The sequence below is a fragment of the Antennarius striatus genome, chromosome 7 (genome assembly GCF_040054535.1).
Source record: "Antennarius striatus isolate MH-2024 chromosome 7, ASM4005453v1, whole genome shotgun sequence".
Classification (NCBI taxonomy): domain Eukaryota; kingdom Metazoa; phylum Chordata; class Actinopteri; order Lophiiformes; family Antennariidae; genus Antennarius; species Antennarius striatus.
The window spans coordinates 7,839,069-7,855,620 of record NC_090782.1 but is presented as its reverse complement, the minus strand read 5'-3'; the positions used below and the strand labels follow the sequence as shown (position 1 = coordinate 7,855,620).

The 16,552-nt window shown below is 40.5% G+C and overlaps 1 protein-coding gene across 5 annotated transcripts; it reads right to left on the bottom strand.

The window, feature by feature from the left end:
• Positions 1 to 4,462: 4,462 nt before the first annotated feature.
• On the bottom strand, positions 4,463 to 15,859 carry clcc1 (chloride channel CLIC-like 1). 5 transcript variants are annotated; one of them, XM_068319972.1, is made up of 13 exons: positions 15,511 to 15,859; positions 15,056 to 15,163; positions 14,505 to 14,615; positions 14,050 to 14,271; positions 13,647 to 13,787; positions 13,460 to 13,559; positions 11,358 to 11,455; positions 10,680 to 10,826; positions 10,010 to 10,588; positions 5,939 to 9,784; positions 5,520 to 5,818; positions 4,805 to 4,946; positions 4,463 to 4,711 (listed from the first exon to the last, which is right to left on the bottom strand). In XM_068319972.1, exons 1-10 carry the CDS (start codon positions 15,637 to 15,639, stop codon positions 9,680 to 9,682), a joined length of 1,740 nt encoding a protein of 579 aa, XP_068176073.1. In that variant the 5' UTR covers positions 15,640 to 15,859; the 3' UTR covers positions 4,463 to 4,711; positions 4,805 to 4,946; positions 5,520 to 5,818; positions 5,939 to 9,679. The 5 variants fall into 5 exon arrangements, with proteins under 5 accessions (XP_068176073.1, XP_068176074.1, XP_068176075.1 ...); XM_068319973.1 differs by having other exon boundaries at positions 5,520 to 6,256; positions 7,686 to 9,784; XM_068319974.1 differs by having other exon boundaries at positions 7,686 to 9,784.
• Between the last annotated feature and the right edge of the window lie 693 nt (positions 15,860 to 16,552).

The following is a 16,552-nucleotide window of genomic DNA, read 5'->3' as shown; positions in this document are numbered from 1 at the left end:
GAATAAAATCACGGATCCCCTTACCAATATACTTCAGTGACTCTGTGATGAAGGTCACAGTGATTAAAGAGATCACTTAAGCAGAGAGGGATCCTTTGAATATAACTTTGTATGAACCAATAACATTTCCACACAGCTACTGAGAACTAATTCCTGTTTAAAAGAACGCTAAACTGTAACAAGATCAAATTTGTATGCAAAACGCTTCCACACAGGACCAGGTAGTGCTGTCTGCTTCGGAAATCTGATTGGCCCCTTCAGATGCCACCCCATTATCCCATACTATGATTGGATAATTCTCAAGTGAAACAAGGGGACTTGTTAGTAATTCAAGTAGATATGAAAGATGCTAACTCCATCCCACCGCTGCACAGATCAAAACTGACTTGGACCGGAGAAACAGCAGTCCGGATATACCTGTTTGTACAATAAAGTGAAATACTTAATTCCTTTTGCTAATAGAATGTATGAAAATATATGTTTTATACATTTTGGAAACATGTATGCCTAAAAATATAAACTAATAAGCGTAATGAAACCTGTTCATGTATTGAATACAGAAGTCATCAGATTGCACTACCTTTATTGGAGGCACCAACTGCAGGGGGTTAACAAAGAAAACTTTATAATATTCCTTGCAAGGGTTATCTTGAAAAATCAAGCTGCTTCTGAACAGCTCTGAAAAAAAAACCCACAACCACAGAAGGGTTTTGCCATTTTATATTGTTCATAATACTATCTATAATTTCTAACCTATATACTTAAATATTGGAATATCCAAAAAAAAGATACAGGTAATTAAAAGCATTTTTCTTCACCTTGTAATGGTAAATCCAGTTCCAGATAATGCTGACAATGAAGCACACAGCAAACAGTCTCCTGAAATGGATGAACCAGGACACCATTGACTTCAGCTGAGTGCATAGGATGGCCACTACAGCCAGAAAAAACAGCCCACTCAATGCAGACAGATGATATCTCATATACAGTACCTCCAAACACGACAGTCTTCTCGATATGAATATTACCTTGTGTCAATAGTGTGTTAAGGTCCACACCAAAATTGTCTTCAAAATGCCCCCTCCACGCCTCATAGTCATGTGTTCTTAGGTCCACCAGTATGTGACTCACGGCATTGTCCAGAGCACCTGTACTCCAGTTCTCCAAAAGTGTCTGAATCTCTCTAATGGATTGTCTGGACATTTTGACTTTGGCAGCATAGAACACATTGTAATGGGAATTTCACCTGTGTGGATTTGAAGAGAATAGAGAGGCCTGTTCTCAGACAACTCTGCTCAGTTAAGTTGTTTTGGTCCATTCCAGTGTGCAAGGTCGCCTGATAAAGATGTTTTTCTCGGCGTATGTGAATGCCTCCTACACTGCTTTCCCAGGTGTAGCGAGGGCTTCCCCACACTGCCTGAGAAACCCCGTCTTTCTCAGACAGTGTGGTGCGTTGTTTATTAAGGCATATAAAATTATAGGGTTTCCAGCGCCATGTTGGAGTCAGCTGCGGGTTGCGTACGAACGCCCAGCACGGTTGATGCTACTCTACCTGGATCGTTGGGCTCCCCGATTCGTGTGTCAAGGTAAGAGACTGAGCACATCTGGAATGCTTTAGCTCAACCAAAGAATTTGTGGGTACTGTCCTATGCTCTGTGGAGGGAATGAACGACATTTGTTCTAGCATCATAGGGGGTCCTGGGACTCAAAGTACATTACTATGCTCTGTGGGGAATGAAACTACGAGCTTACTCCAGCTGTTCTTTGTGGAGGATGTAGCTACCAGTTTATTCTAGCATCATAGTTGTATATTATCTACTGTTTGCTGCTCATTATTTGTTGTTTGTTTGCTCTATGCTCTGCGGAAAATAAACCATTCATTTATTATAGCATCATAGCAGTTTTCTGTCTGATTTATTGTGTGAGTTTTTCTGTGTACCTACCTCCGGCGGACCTGCAAAATTTTTCACAAAACACACATCAGCAGAGTCACTGGGCTGAGGAGAAAATGTAACATGAATTAACATGACAATGCCCTTCTACTGCATTGCACGTGCAACAATACTGTAACAGCATTTAGTCTGAATAGGTATAATAATGGAGCTTGATACATCAGGGCTATCACATTTAAAACAATGATTGCATAAATGAGAAGCTTCAATAATATATTTAGGATCAGACATGTTCAGGAAAAGACACATGACACAGTCCTCTGAATTACGACCACATACCAAACCAACTCCTTCCATTTCCTGTATCAGTCTGCTGAGGAAACACTTGAACACGGAGGAGCAAGTTGACTGCTGAGCGATGCACTTCATTTTCATCTTTTGTTCATCAATCTGTAAAACAAAAAGAATATGCTGACAATGGCTTCTCTCATAAACTTGGCTTCCAGAAATCACAAGCCACCACTGAGGTGACTGATCAAATCACTGATCAGGTCCAGAAGTTCCGGTTGAACACTTTAATGTTGTTGCTTGACAGGGTGTACAGAAACATAACTGGCTAGATTTGTCTAAGCTTGTGGTTTCTAAAAAGGGAGGAATAAAGAGGAAAAATCACTGTCAGAAATACACGTATATAACTACTACATCTAGTCATAATAGGTGGCTGAATGTCAAAAAGGTTGTCTGGCGTATGCTACCGCTACCTAACACTGACACTAGATGGCGCCTTGACACCACATCGTGGACACGGCAGCCCCCTAATTGGTTTCTAACCTGGTGGATCACGCATAGCACACATGGGAGGAAGCAAATGGTCTCCACAGATAAAGAACACATCTTAAAAATATCAATAGCGGATGCACATTACTTACAGTACATTTCTATGGATGCACACAACAGTTGAAAACGATAGCTGTAACACCCGTTTGGAACTTAATTAGTAAAACTGCTGAAGTACGCAAACTTTGTCGTCTCTATGAACTGCAGTGGGTAGATGGACTGTACCACTCGGGAGAAGAGGCGTGGAACGTTCCATTCCTAAGGACAGGGGTGGAGTAGTCCAAAGGCTGCTGGCTTTTTTAAACAAACAACTAATGTTACATACATTCTGCAACTCGTTTGGATGGGCAGGAGACTTTGGGATCATACAGAAAACATACTTGTGTAGTGATCATGATGATATTCAGTATCTGTAACCCAACATCTTCAAGAACTTTCTTAACTTCCAGTGGATTGACTTAAACAGCTTTGCATAACCATGACCTGGATAACTGAGAACCTACACAGACATCTGTACCCCAAGTTTCCAGGGTAACTGTCTCCTGGCCCGGTACTTCTCACATGGGCTCATGAAGTAATACCTGAGGTCGTCTCTCAGGTGGTCCTCTTTGAAAACATGTTCAGTCAAGATCGAACTGAAACAAAAGTTACAGCACCAAATAGAAGCTTCATGAAGGACCAGCTCACTGGTGAGCTGCCCTCCATTTTTAGCTGATTTCAGCAGAATAATGTGGAAGGATGAAAATGAAAAAAGGGAAGTGATAGCAGTTATTCCATGATTTTTTCGTCCACAGAGGGTTTCAGTGCACTAGACTGGTCATCTATTACAGAAAGAACTCCATGTCCTTAGTACACTGCCTGCATTCATGGTGCAGACTGGTTTAAGTCCAAGGTTAGCTCAGTGACAGCACGACAGTGTTTTCTCAATAGTTTGCCAAAACTCGTTTTTAATGTTTGCTGAAATTAGCCTTTGCCTGCTGTATTTAAATATTTTGTTTTTAATGCTGGCTGTGAAAAATTGAGAGGTGTTTCTGAGTAATATCCTGGGATTGCAAATAAAAGTTCACTGTGGTGAATAGTCGGTTTTAGTCGATCCTGCGTGTTAGGTCATGTTTTTTGGTAGCGCTAATAATCTACCAAGATTTAAAATGTCGACAATATGTAACAATCGAGAATATAGAATAACTTACTTTGTTGAATTAATCCTCCCCAGATATCGGACCAATAATTCCATGATTGTCCACGTGGACACAGTTGCCGGTCGACTATGTAGGTGTTAAACGGCTGACACACATCAAAGACAACTTTTGTCAGCTTTGTCAGAGTTTTGTCACAAACTTGTCTCCAGTCGACTGATCAGGTTATTAGATTCAAGGCGACCCACAGGTTTCCAATTGATGATCCAGGAGCCACTGAGGGTCCCCCTGAGGAAGAAACCTGGTCCACCACCAAAACCGCAGTTCCGTGTATATGCAGTTCCTCAATTTCTTTTACGATAAGAAAATAAAAAACTAGTTTTGGTTTTGACACTTTGAATTCAACAGGAACCTCTAACCAGGACATTCTTGATGGCGTAATAAAGAGACAACTCATATTGGAGAAATACTCGGGGGGACTGTATTTTGCTTGTTGGAACCACCTCATCCAATCCACAGTTGTAACTCCAGTCAGAGAGCAGGCACCACACAGGGAATAGTTCAGATTTTTTGGATTTAATCAAATACTTGCAGCATTACAGAACTTTAATTTCAAACGACTGTTTCATATGGGAAACAACGTCCATAGATCATGTATGGTAACTCGCTGCACACCGGGCTGAACATCTCCGCTAGGACCCCACAGCACACCTGGACTGCTCTAAAAGGTGCAATGTTGGAACTTAGTATTAACATTACTCTAGCTCTTCAAGATGCTGTTGTTCTTGCTGGCGTGGAGGAGGTGGATCCCCTCGAAGGCAGGAGAGAAGTCACAAACATCAATACCTGCAGTCAAGTTAAATATATTACCATAGAGAAACAGTATGTGATATTTACTGTTTGCTTAAATAACATTGACAACTCATAAGGAATCCTCACCACAATAGCAAGCACTAGTGACGAAAACTGGCATCTGTAGGATAACCGGTAGATACTTGAGGGCTCGAATAAAACCACTGATCCCCTTGCCAACATACTTCAGTGGTTTTATGATGAAGGTTACAATGGTATATGAGATCGCCTAAACAGAGAAGGATGATGAAAGCAAAATTTTGTATGAACGAATAACATTTCCACACAGCTACTGAGAACTTATTCCTGTCTAAAAGAATGCCAACGTTGAACAAGATCAAATTTGTATGCAAAACGCTTCCATACAGGACCAGGTAGTGCTGTCTGCTTCGGAAATCTGATTGGCCCCTTCAGATGCCACCCCATTATCCCATATTTTGATTGGATAATTCTCAAGTGAAACGAGGGGGCTTGTTAGTAATTCAAGTAGAGATGAAAGATGCTAACTCCATGCCACCGCTGCACAGGTCAAAACTGACTTGGACCTGAGTAACAGCAGTCTGAACATACCTCTGATTGTACATTGAGGTGAAATACTTCATTCCTTTTGCCAATAGCATTTATGAAAATATATGTTTTATACATTTTGGAAACATATATGCCTAATAATATAAACTAATAAGCATAATAAAACCTGTTCATGCATTGAATACAAACGTCTAAGTTATTTCTAACCTATATACCTAAATAAATAGAATATTTAAAAAAACATATACAGGCAATTAAAAGCATTTTTCTTCACCTTATAATGGTAAACCCAGTTCCAGATAACGCTGACAATGAAGCACACAGCAAACAGTCTCCTGAACTGGATGAAGCAGGATACCATTGACTTCAGCTGAGTGCATAGGATGGCCACCAGCCCAATCTGGAACTCAATGCATACTGGTGTGTTATTTCCACCATTATGTGACTCATGGCATTGTCCAGAGCCCCTGTACTCCAGTTCTCTTCACCCTTCAAAAGTATCTCGATCTCTGTAATGGATTGTCTGGACAGATTGACTTTCGCATCATAGAACACATTAGTCGAGTCACTGGGCTGAGGAGAAAATGTAACATGAATTAACATGGCAATGCCCTTCTACTGCATTGTGCGTGCAACAATACTGTAAAAGCATTTAGTCTGAATAGGTTTAAATGGAGCTTGATAAAAACATACATGACACAATCCTCTGAGAAATGACCACATTCCAAACCAACTCTTTCCATTTCCTGTATCAGTCTGCTGAGGAAACACTTGAACACAGGGGAGCAAGTTGGCTGCTCAGAGATGCACTTCATTTCCATCCTTTGTTCATCAATTTGTAAAATAAAAATAGTACGCAGACAATGGCTTCTTTCATCAACTTGGTTTCCAGAAATCACAACCAAATCACTGCGAGTCCAGAAGCTCCGGTTGAACACTTTAATGTTGTCAAAGAGGCTGGACAGAGTGTACAGAAACATTACTGGCTAGATTTGTCTAAGCTTGTGGTTTCTAAAAAGGGAGGAATAAAGAGGAAAAATTACTGTCAGAAATACATACATATAACTACTAAACCCTCGAGAACTGTTTGGTCCAAAAAAGGACATTTTTGTTGTTTTTATGCGTTTCTCTCCCAATAAATCAGTCAATTGACAGGCTAAATATATGAAATTTTGCCAGTAATTTTCTTTCAAATTTGTTTTCTAAATTCCTTAATGCCTGTCATTGAAAGTGTATAGAATAGCAGATTTTCACCGTGTATACACATTACCTGATTGGGCCAAAAATGCTCCCTTGACTCCCATTTTTCATATACTATAAGCATATATATACAGTATACATACACACACACACACATATATATATATATATCTTTATATATTATATATGCATATTATATATATTAATATATACAATGGGCGGCACGGAGGCACAGTGGTTAGCGCTGCCGCCTCACAACACGGCGGGTTTGAGTCCCGCTCTGTGCGGAGTTCGCATGCTCTCCCCGTGTCTGCGTGGGTTCTCTCCGGGTTCTCCGGCTTCCTCCCACCTCCAAAAGCATGCACTTCAGGTTGATTGGCCGGTCCAAATTGCCCGTAGGAATGAGTGTGTGTGCATGGTTGTATGTCTTTGTGTGGCTCCGCGGTGCACTGGCGTCGTGCCTGGAGTGTCCCCCACCTCACGCCCTATGCCGCCGAGATAGGCTCCGGCTCCCTGTGACCCGCTGCGGCGGATACAGCGGTGGTAATCTGAAAATGACTGACTGACTGACTATATACAATAATGCTGACATGTTTTTATGAAACTAGATTTTCATTGTCTGCAGCAGGACAATGACCCCAAAATCACCCCACAACCCAGTAACAGACCCACTGTCTGTGATCACACATCTGCAAAAACATTCATCCAATAGTTGTAATATCTTTTTTCAGAAGTATTAAACTGTGCACTTACTTGGAAATATTCCATATTTTGTGTTTTTCCCATTGGAGGAAAAACAGGGTTCTAATGGCAAATTCCATATAAACATATATAATAATAATAAAAAATATAACAAACTTTATATCTATGGATAGGGCTGAAGTAATGGAAATTATCTGATGCATTGAAAGAAAAAAGTTTCTGTATATCATTTTTTTACACGTTTATGAGACAGCTGTTTTTGGACCCGATTAGATAATGTGTATAGCCATTTTAATCGGTTTTCAAAGGTTAATCTAGTCATAATAGGTGGCTGAATGTCAAAAAGGGTTGTCTGGAGTATGCTACCGCTACCTAACACTGACACAAGGTGGCGCCATGAGACCACACTGCGCACCGCAGCCCCTTGATCGGTTTCTAAATTGGTGGATCACGCATAGCACACATGGGAGGAAGCAAATGGTCTCCACAGATAAAGAACATATCTTAAACATTTCAATAGCGGATGCACATGACTTACATTTCTATGGACGCACGTAACAGTTGAAAACGATAGCTGTAATACCCGTTTGGAACTTAATTAGAGTAATTGCTGCACTCCGCAAACTTATCCGTCGTCTCCGCGAACTGCAGCGGGTACATGGACTGTACCGCTCGGGAGAAGAGGCGCGGAACGTTCCATTCCTAAGGGCAGGGGTGAAGTAGTCCAAGTGCTTCGGGCTCTTTTAACAATCTGAATGAAATCAAAACCTGTGTGACTTATTTTATGAAAGTATATATTTTCATTTACAGGCTAAAGTTTCAACAATGTGAAACAGAAATATTCAGCAGAGCTTCTGCACATCATGTCATGAGGACTTTACTTTCTCCCTATATAGCAGAACCATGCCTCTGATGTCTCCAGCTACCTCCAGCTCAGGCAGCATTCATGTTTTGTTTGAGATTTTTACAATCCCATTTTCTATTTCTAATCTAGTTGTCTAATTTATCTTGTGGATAAATGCCACAGGCCATTTCATGGGCTCCTGTCTGAAAGTCCAAAAGCTTACCCAGCCACAGCTGGTGACCGCTGTTACAGGTGTGCCCAGACCCATAAAGTGGAGACATGCACCTTAAAGAAACCGTGCAATCGATGTAAGGAGATACATCTAACCATCCCGCACGACATCAATTACAACAGTCCCAGGCGATCAGCTTCCCTGAAGAATTGAGGGCCCTAATAGCAGGAAAGGTGCTGGCAAAGGACAGCCACCTCAGCTCCCTTGCCCCTGAATACAACCAAGCACTCGAGCTGATCAGAGTAGGAGGGAGATTGAGGCAGGCTGATGACTTGGAACCTGATGCTATTCACCCCATCATTCTCGACTCCAGACACCCCCTAACCAGCCTCCTCATCAGGAGCTACGATGCCAACCTCCTTCACCCAGGTCCAGAAAGGGTCTACGGTGAACTCCGATGGAAGTGTTGGAGAATCGCGGGAAGAGGAGCCATTCACAAGCATCAGTTTGCTTGTATGGAGTGCCAGAAATAGAGAGCCGCTGTGGTAGCGCCCAAGATGGCCGATCTATCTCCAGCCCGCCTACGCCTATACAGGCCTCCTTTCTGGTCAACAGGAGTTGACTGCTTCGGACCCTTCACCATCAAGGTCGGCAGATGAGTGGAGAAGCGCTGGGGCATCCTGTTCAAATGCCTAACCACCAGATGTGTCCATCTGGACTCACTGGAGAGTGTGGATGTTGAGGCATTCTTAAAGGAGAGGATGTCGTAAACAGAATGACTTTATTAGTCTTTTATGGCATCATGCCACAGGTGTTGTTTTACTGCTGTTTCTCTGCCCCATCCCTTAGAAAAATAATGTAAACAGGGAACGCCCCAAGTGAATAATGGAGAGGGTTCGGCAGAAACATTTTGAGAACGGGTTGGAGATCCGTAACTGAGCACAGCTCTGTCCGTTCTCCTCGCGAGTAAAAAATATAAACTGTTGTCTTCTCCTTTTTGTGTGTTTTAAATGTTCTAGGTTGGTTGAACCTGACAACTTACAATTTCAAGGCGAGTCCATCCAAACTCTAAATAAACACATATGTAATAATTATATAAACCAGCACGTGGACATTGATTTCAACACTTTGAAATTGTATTTACAGTAATTACGGTAAGTCTTTCATGAACCTTCAATTCAAATCAAATCAGGAATTATCTATCATCTATTTTGAGTGTGGGTTTTGCAGTCCTTTCAGGCTGCGGTGACGCAAACTGGTGTTAGATTCTAACTGTTGGGTACGGCACACAGGAACATCAATAACCCTCAGGTAAACAAAGCTGCTTCAGCAAACGGTAAAGGAGACTCCTCTCAGGAAAAGGAAAAGGTGCTTTGACTGCACAGCAGCAACGTTAAAGTTGATGAGAACCTCTTGGAATACACAGAGTTGAAAAATCCAAGGTTGTCAAGACCTCCTTGGCATTGACGTTTCCATTGCACATGAAAAAGTCCCAATGACAGACGATCCACGAAGTTTACTCCGCTGCTATTGGAGAAGACTCCTGAACGGGAACCCCAATAGTTTCAACTTGTCCCAGTGAGTCTGAGGAAGCCCTGTCCTCAACTGAGACTTCCAGGTCCTGCAGAAACAACATTACTATAGTTCATGTTGTCTTGCAGAAATAATTTATTCATAAATCTAATATATATAGATTTAGAGATATGTCACAAAATGGAATACAGTATTACCAACTACTGTAGATGTCAATTGAGAAAATATGATTACATGTTGGGGTAAGCCCACCATGTAATCATATGCTAATAGAATTTCTTTTATTTAGCTTTCATGTATTTTAAAAACTCGCCTGTTTGTGAAGTGATGGCTGTCTTTCTGCTGACTGGGGTTTTGATACACTGCTGTTCCTCGGTTCATCTTTACAAACATTTTCAGATGTTTTCAGGGATCTAGGCTCCGGCTGCGATGAATGCGATTGAGTGGGTTTCGTTTTGGACCGAAATGACTTAACACCAGCTGTGCTCACGTCAGCTCCTACCGGGTCTTCTTGTGTCTCGGGCTGGGTTTCTGAATCTAAGTCACCAGAGAGATTCTGCTCTTCCTCACATTGCAGAGCATCGCTCTCCTCCTCCTCAGTGGAGGGTTGCTCAGCAGTGTTGAGTGTTTCCACAACTGCCTTGGCTAGCTCTACCCTGGGTTTGTTGAGACGCCTATGATGAACTTGGTTCCGGTGTAGTCTCCCACCATTGACTCCGTGCCTCATGGAGTTTTGTGGTGTGTCTCCTCCAGCTGAGTAGTGGTGGTCCTCGATCTCTTCAAGATGCTGCTGTTGCTGCAGCCTTGGAGGAGGTGGATCCTTTTGAGGGTGGCGGAAAGGAGCCGCAATGCCATATTGGAAGACTGCCTGCACACCGCCATACAGGAACACCTGCAGTCAAGTTAAACATATTAGCATGGAGAAACAGTTTGTGATATTTACTGTTTGCTTGAATACCAGTGACAATTCATAATTCCCTCACCACAATGGCAAGCACTATAGTGAGGAAAACTGGGATCTGCAGGGTAACAGGTAGATCCTTGAGGAGGGCTCGAATAAAATCACTGATCCCCTCACCAACATGCTTCAGTGGTTCTGTGATGAAGGTCACGATGGTAATAGAGATCGCCTAAACAGAGAGGGATGATTTAAATATAACTTTGTATGAACCAATAACATCTCCACACAGCTACCGATGACTAATTCCTGTTTAAAAGAACGCTAATGTTGAAAGAGATCAAATATGGCTAATTCTCAAGTGAAAAGAGGGGACTTGTTAGTAATTCAAGTAGATATTAAAGATGCTAACTCCATGCGACCTCTGCACACGTCAAAACTGACCTGGACTACTCGAGTAACAACAGTCTGGACATACCTCTGTTTATTTGATAGGGTGAAATACTACATTCGATTTCCTAATGGCATTTATAAAAACATGTTTCTACTAGCGGGAACCTGTGGAAATTCCACAATAAAACAATTGTGTCAGACTTCATACCAAACCTATGAAAACAAATGAATTAGTATTAGACTTTCAAGGAAGCTTCTTCAAATATATAGGTGGGGATATTTTAGAATCAATTATGCCTAAAAATATAAACTAGTAAGCGTGTATAAACCTGTTCATGTATTGACTACAGATGTCATCAGATTGTCCTACCTTTGTTGGAGGCACCAAGAGTAGAGGGTTGACAAAGAGAACTTCATAATATTTCTTACAAGGATCATCCTGAAGTGTCAAACTGCTTCTGAATAGCTCTGGGGGAAAAAAAAAACACATACAGTGGTACCTCTACTTACGAATTTCTCTACATACAAAATATTCTACTTACGAAACGCCTCAACAGGAAAATATTGCCTCTAGTTATGAAAGAAATTTCAAGTTACAAAAGGTAAAAACACAACATGGGCTGCTACTCGCAGCTCCCACAGGTTCCTGAATGCAACATTCGAATAGCTGCTCTGGCATTGGCTATTACCTAGTATCTTCCTGGCATCCTATTGGCTAAGAGGGACCTCTGTGTGGAGCTAGATAGGTGTCTATGCAGCGTACTCGTCCTTCAGACCTCGACTCATGAGGTGTTCCGATAGTTTTACGTAAATATATTAAGTTTTAGAGTATTCGCTATGGACCCCAAGAAAGTGCTGGAGAAAAGAGGAAAAGAAAAGGAGAAGAAAATAGTTTTTTTGTCCTTACAAACAAAGCAAGAGATAATAAAAAAGCATGAAAAAGGGATGCATTTGGTTGATCTCGCCAAAGAATATGGCTGTAATGCACCTACAATCGCCACGTCATTAAAATATAAGGAAGTTTAAGGAGTTTAAGGCAGTGTGTGGGTGGTTGGAGAAGTTCAAAAGGAGGACTGGAATTCACTCTGTTGTTCAGCATGGTGAGGCAAGAGCGCATGAACCAAAGAGGGCAAAAAACAATGAGGACAGCAGTTAAAAGGTAAATGACCATCATTTTTATTCTTTACTCTATTCTTTGTTTTTTACCTTATGCACAACTCTCATTTATTGTGTAACAATCTAATTGTAACATGTATTTTTTACATGTTTTGATTCATTTTTATGCTTCATAAAACATTTGTCAGAATTTTTGTGGGCTTGGAACAGATTAGGGCATTTGCATGGAAAACGCGTCTCTACTTACGAAATTAATTGGTTCTGGAAAAAATTTCGTAAGTAGAGGTATTATATTGTCCATAATAGTATCTATAATTTGTAACCTTTAATATGACAATAAACAGCTCTGGTCTGACACCTCACTGTGACGGTTCCCTGTATATTATATTATATTATATTATATTATATTATATTATATTTATGTTATACAATATTATGGTATAGTATGCATGGGTAGAAAGCTAGTTTTGGGCGGTCTTTGGTAGTATATGTATTTTAAGAATTACTTTGGTTAGGGTTGGTTTGGTTATGTTGTATTTGAGTGTAATTTCTGGTCTCCCTGTTTCTTTTAGTTGACTGGGGAGCAGAGCACTTGATGGTGGCAATCAGCCAAGTGTCAGTAGGGCCCTGTGCTGACGCCCCAGTCCCTGGAGGAGGACTTCTGTTCAGTTTGGTTTTCTCTAGCTTTGGTTCGGCACCGCTCCCTCATGCACCTTTTTCCAACATTTGGGTTAATACACTCAACATGCACCCACATACATTCCACTCATGCATGCACACAATACACCACTGATTACTGACTTCCACACCTCATCTGTTTGTTTTGCTTTGATTAATTTGTTTGATTCATTCTTTTTGGCTTATTTAATAAATTAATTTACTATTTGTATACTGTGTCTCCCCTGTTTTGTTTGTTGTGTCTTGGCGCCCCTAGGCCAAGGTGTATCAATCACATAGAGGCGACTCTTCCTGTTTTCTTGTTTTTGTGTCTGATCTGTTCAGGACTTCTTGCGCTATTATTGAGCACAATTAAATTAAACAGGAGATCAAATCAAAGCCAGTGTGTTTACTGGATTGATAGAATACCACAACTACGACTCTTCTGTCAGATGTAACTGTGGTGTATTTTTCTTATACAACTAAAAACGAATTGAACCCTACCAGTAAAATAAGGAAAGTGAGCAAGGTTAAACTGGGCGAGCATCACCCATATTTTTCCTGTTTTGTTTTTGTTATAAGAGGTCCAACAGTATTAATTTTGTTTCTTAATGAGAATGTAGTGGGACATGTGACACACGTTTTCTTAAAGGGACAGAGATGATATCTCACATACATCCAAACACGAACCCGTCTCACCTTTCAAGCTGTCGCTCCAGTCAATTTTCTTCACTCCAGTGCATTTCTCGCTGATGTCGTCCAGCTTCACCAAGTTTTTTTGGTGATCAGCAAAAGCAGTCTGTAAAAAAAACATTAATGCAAACTTCAAAAAATAAATAGTATATCAAAAAACAGGATGAAGGGAATTAAAAGCGTTTTTCTTCACCTTGTAAAGGTAAAACCAGTTCCAGATAATGCTGACTATGAAGCACACAGCAAACAGTCTCCTGAACTGGATGAACCAGGACACCTTTGACCACCACTCAGTGCATATGATGGCCACAGCAACCAGAACAAACAGCCCAATCTGGAACCCAAGCAGAAAATAGCAGCAGCATTTATTTTGTGTTGAAAATGTAACTTTAAAACTGAAAATAAAAAAAGAAGCAAAGTAAGAAAGAGAGAGAGAAGAGAGAGAAGACAGGAACTTAAATCCTTCTTTGTCGTTCTATTGAGGTAGTATTTTATCTATCTTATATTTTACATTAATCACCTGTATCAACAACAACGACAACAACTGTCCTGTGATGAAAGGATAATAAAGATGTCAGACTGATGAATAAGCTTACTTTCAATAGTGTGTTAAGGTCCACACCAAAAGTGTCTTCAAACTGCCACCTCCACGCCTCATAGTCGTGTGTTCTTAGATCCACCAGTATCTGACTGATGGCATTGTCCAGAGCCCCTGTTCTCCAGTTCTCTTCACCCTCCAGAAGTGTTTGAATCTCCATTATAGATTGTCTGGACAGTCTGACTTTGGCATCATAGAACACATCAGCAGAGCCACTGGGCTGAGGAGAAAATGTAACATGAATTAACATGGCAATGCCGTTTTACCGCGTTGTACGTGCAACAATGCTGTAAAAGCATTTAGTCTGAATAGGTTTAAATGGAGCTTGATACATCAGGGATATCACATTAAAACAATGATTGTATAAATGAGAAGCTTCAACAATATATTTAGGATCAGACATGTTCAGAAAAAGACACATGACACAGTCCTCTATGAGAAAGGACCACATACCAAACCAACTCTTTCTATTTCCTTCATCAGTCTGCTGAGGAAACGCTTGAACACCGGGGAGCAAGTAGGCTGCTGAGAGATGTGCTTGATTTCCCTTCTTTGTTCATCAATCTGAATAAAATTAAAACAACACTTGTTATGTGTGACTTATTCTCTGAGTGTAAAGGCTAAAGTTTTAAAAATGTGGAACAGAACTATTTAGCAGAGCTCATGCACATCATTTCAGGGGGACTTTACTTTCTCCCACTATCAAAAACAAGCAAAACCGTGTCTCTAATGTCTCCAGTGCTCATGGCAGGACTTGTGTTTTATTTGAGATTTTTACAATCCCATTTTCTATTTATTATGTGGCTTTCTAATTTATCTTGCGTTTCTTTTGCATGCCTGCACAGCACTTGCAAAAAAAAAAAAAAATGAAGGCAAAGAACACTACATTTACTAATGAAAGATTTCAAGCATGAGATTTCCATCATCTGTTCATAGCAGTGTGAACTAACTGTGAAACTGTTTTTATTTTTATTAAATGCCTATAGTTGCATATTACAACCAACCTGTGCCTGGAGATCCACCAGTTGTCTCTGACATGATGTCTCCTCAGTGTCGATGGAGTCCTGAGAATACTCTCTTCTTTTGGTCGGTACATTGGGGTAGTTTGCTGGCTGTAAGACATACATACACAAGTTGAGCCAAGCAGTTTGCATTTAGAAAGCATTATAGGACTTCACAATAGAGTTTATCTGGATTATGTTATTATTTTCCAGTGACCAGACATTCCCCTATGATCAAGCACATGGTCATAACCGAGGGTGAGACGGTCTTCTATCAAGCAGAGCATAAGGTACAGAGATATAAAGCAACTATAACAGCAGCTATATTAAAAGACACTCACAAGAGTTACAACTTATTATCTACATATAAGCACCTCTAAATAGTCACAACGTGACAGAGCACGTCAACCATTGAGGTGTTGGTAGTAGGTTCATAGGTTAATTGAAGATCACTCGACCTCAGTAGGCTTCCTCATCGTTTTGGTGCTTGCATCGTAGTTGAACATGTCATACGGATCCACCCAGTCGTCTTGGATATGCTCAGTGGCCGTCAGTGACAGAATGACTGCCAGGACAACGGGCAGCATCTTGTCGGGTACGTGAGTAGGTTCCGCCCAGCTAACCCTTCAGTGCCAAGTTGAAAGCTAGCTAAACGACGTCAAACCAAAACTATGGTAATATTAGCGGGTTTCCTGCTGATCTGAGTATTCTGTTGCTTTGCAATTGTACGAGACATTTACTGAATATCAAGTAAACTTAATCAAACAACAACGAGCAGTTTCGACGGGAATACTTTTCAGTAGTTACGACAACACTGAACCAATTTACGATACAAACTGTTCCATCTGCCCATCACAAGTGTACAGTACTTACGACACTACCAAACCAATTTACGACACAAACTGCTCCGCACCACTTTTCGCAATCATTCATGGGGAGTGTAGTTTCCAGTATGGAAACCTCAGGAGAACGTCCCTACGTCTGTAACAAATATTTAAAAAGTGAAAGAAAAGAAGAAGTAACCCAATGGAGTTTTATGTGCAATGTCTGGTATTTTAATGTTTTATCTAGTTGACTCTGGATCGTTTGCACAATACATTTTACAATACAACTTAATCACAACAACATCAACATTCTTTTGGTTTTTAACAACATTCACATAAAGTGAATTATTCACCACTATCCATTGACTTCACCTCAGCAAATTTAAAAACATTCATAACCATCAATTACGTCTTTTTTTTCTTTGAATTTAGACGGAATTTTTATCAACTTAATTTCATCTTCCAAATCATTCCAGAGTTTCACTCCTTGTACAGACACACATCTTTGTCTGACAGTTGTTCTTGCTTTAACAGACTGAAATTGTAATAACCTCAGAGGTTATATGTGCTTTTTCTCTTATTTTATAAAAGGATTGAATGGTTAAAGAAATGTCCTTATTTACAGTTCGAAATACAATTTTTAACATATTTAACTTTGCAATATCTACAAATTTCA

Bases quoted from the DNA above. Each gene is read 5' to 3' on its own strand.
- clcc1 (XM_068319971.1), bottom strand. From the start codon at position 15,639: ATGCTGCCCGTTGTCCTGGCAGTCATTCTGTCACTGACGGCCACTGAG. The intron at 14,272-14,504 runs GTATGTGGTCCT...TTTTCTCCTCAG, and splicing joins AAATAGAAAGAGTTGGTTTG to CCCAGTGGCTCTGCTGATGT. The intron at 9,785-10,009 runs GCGAGTTTTTAA...TTGTTTCTGCAG, and splicing joins AGCCATCACTTCACAAACAG to GACCTGGAAGTCTCAGTTGA.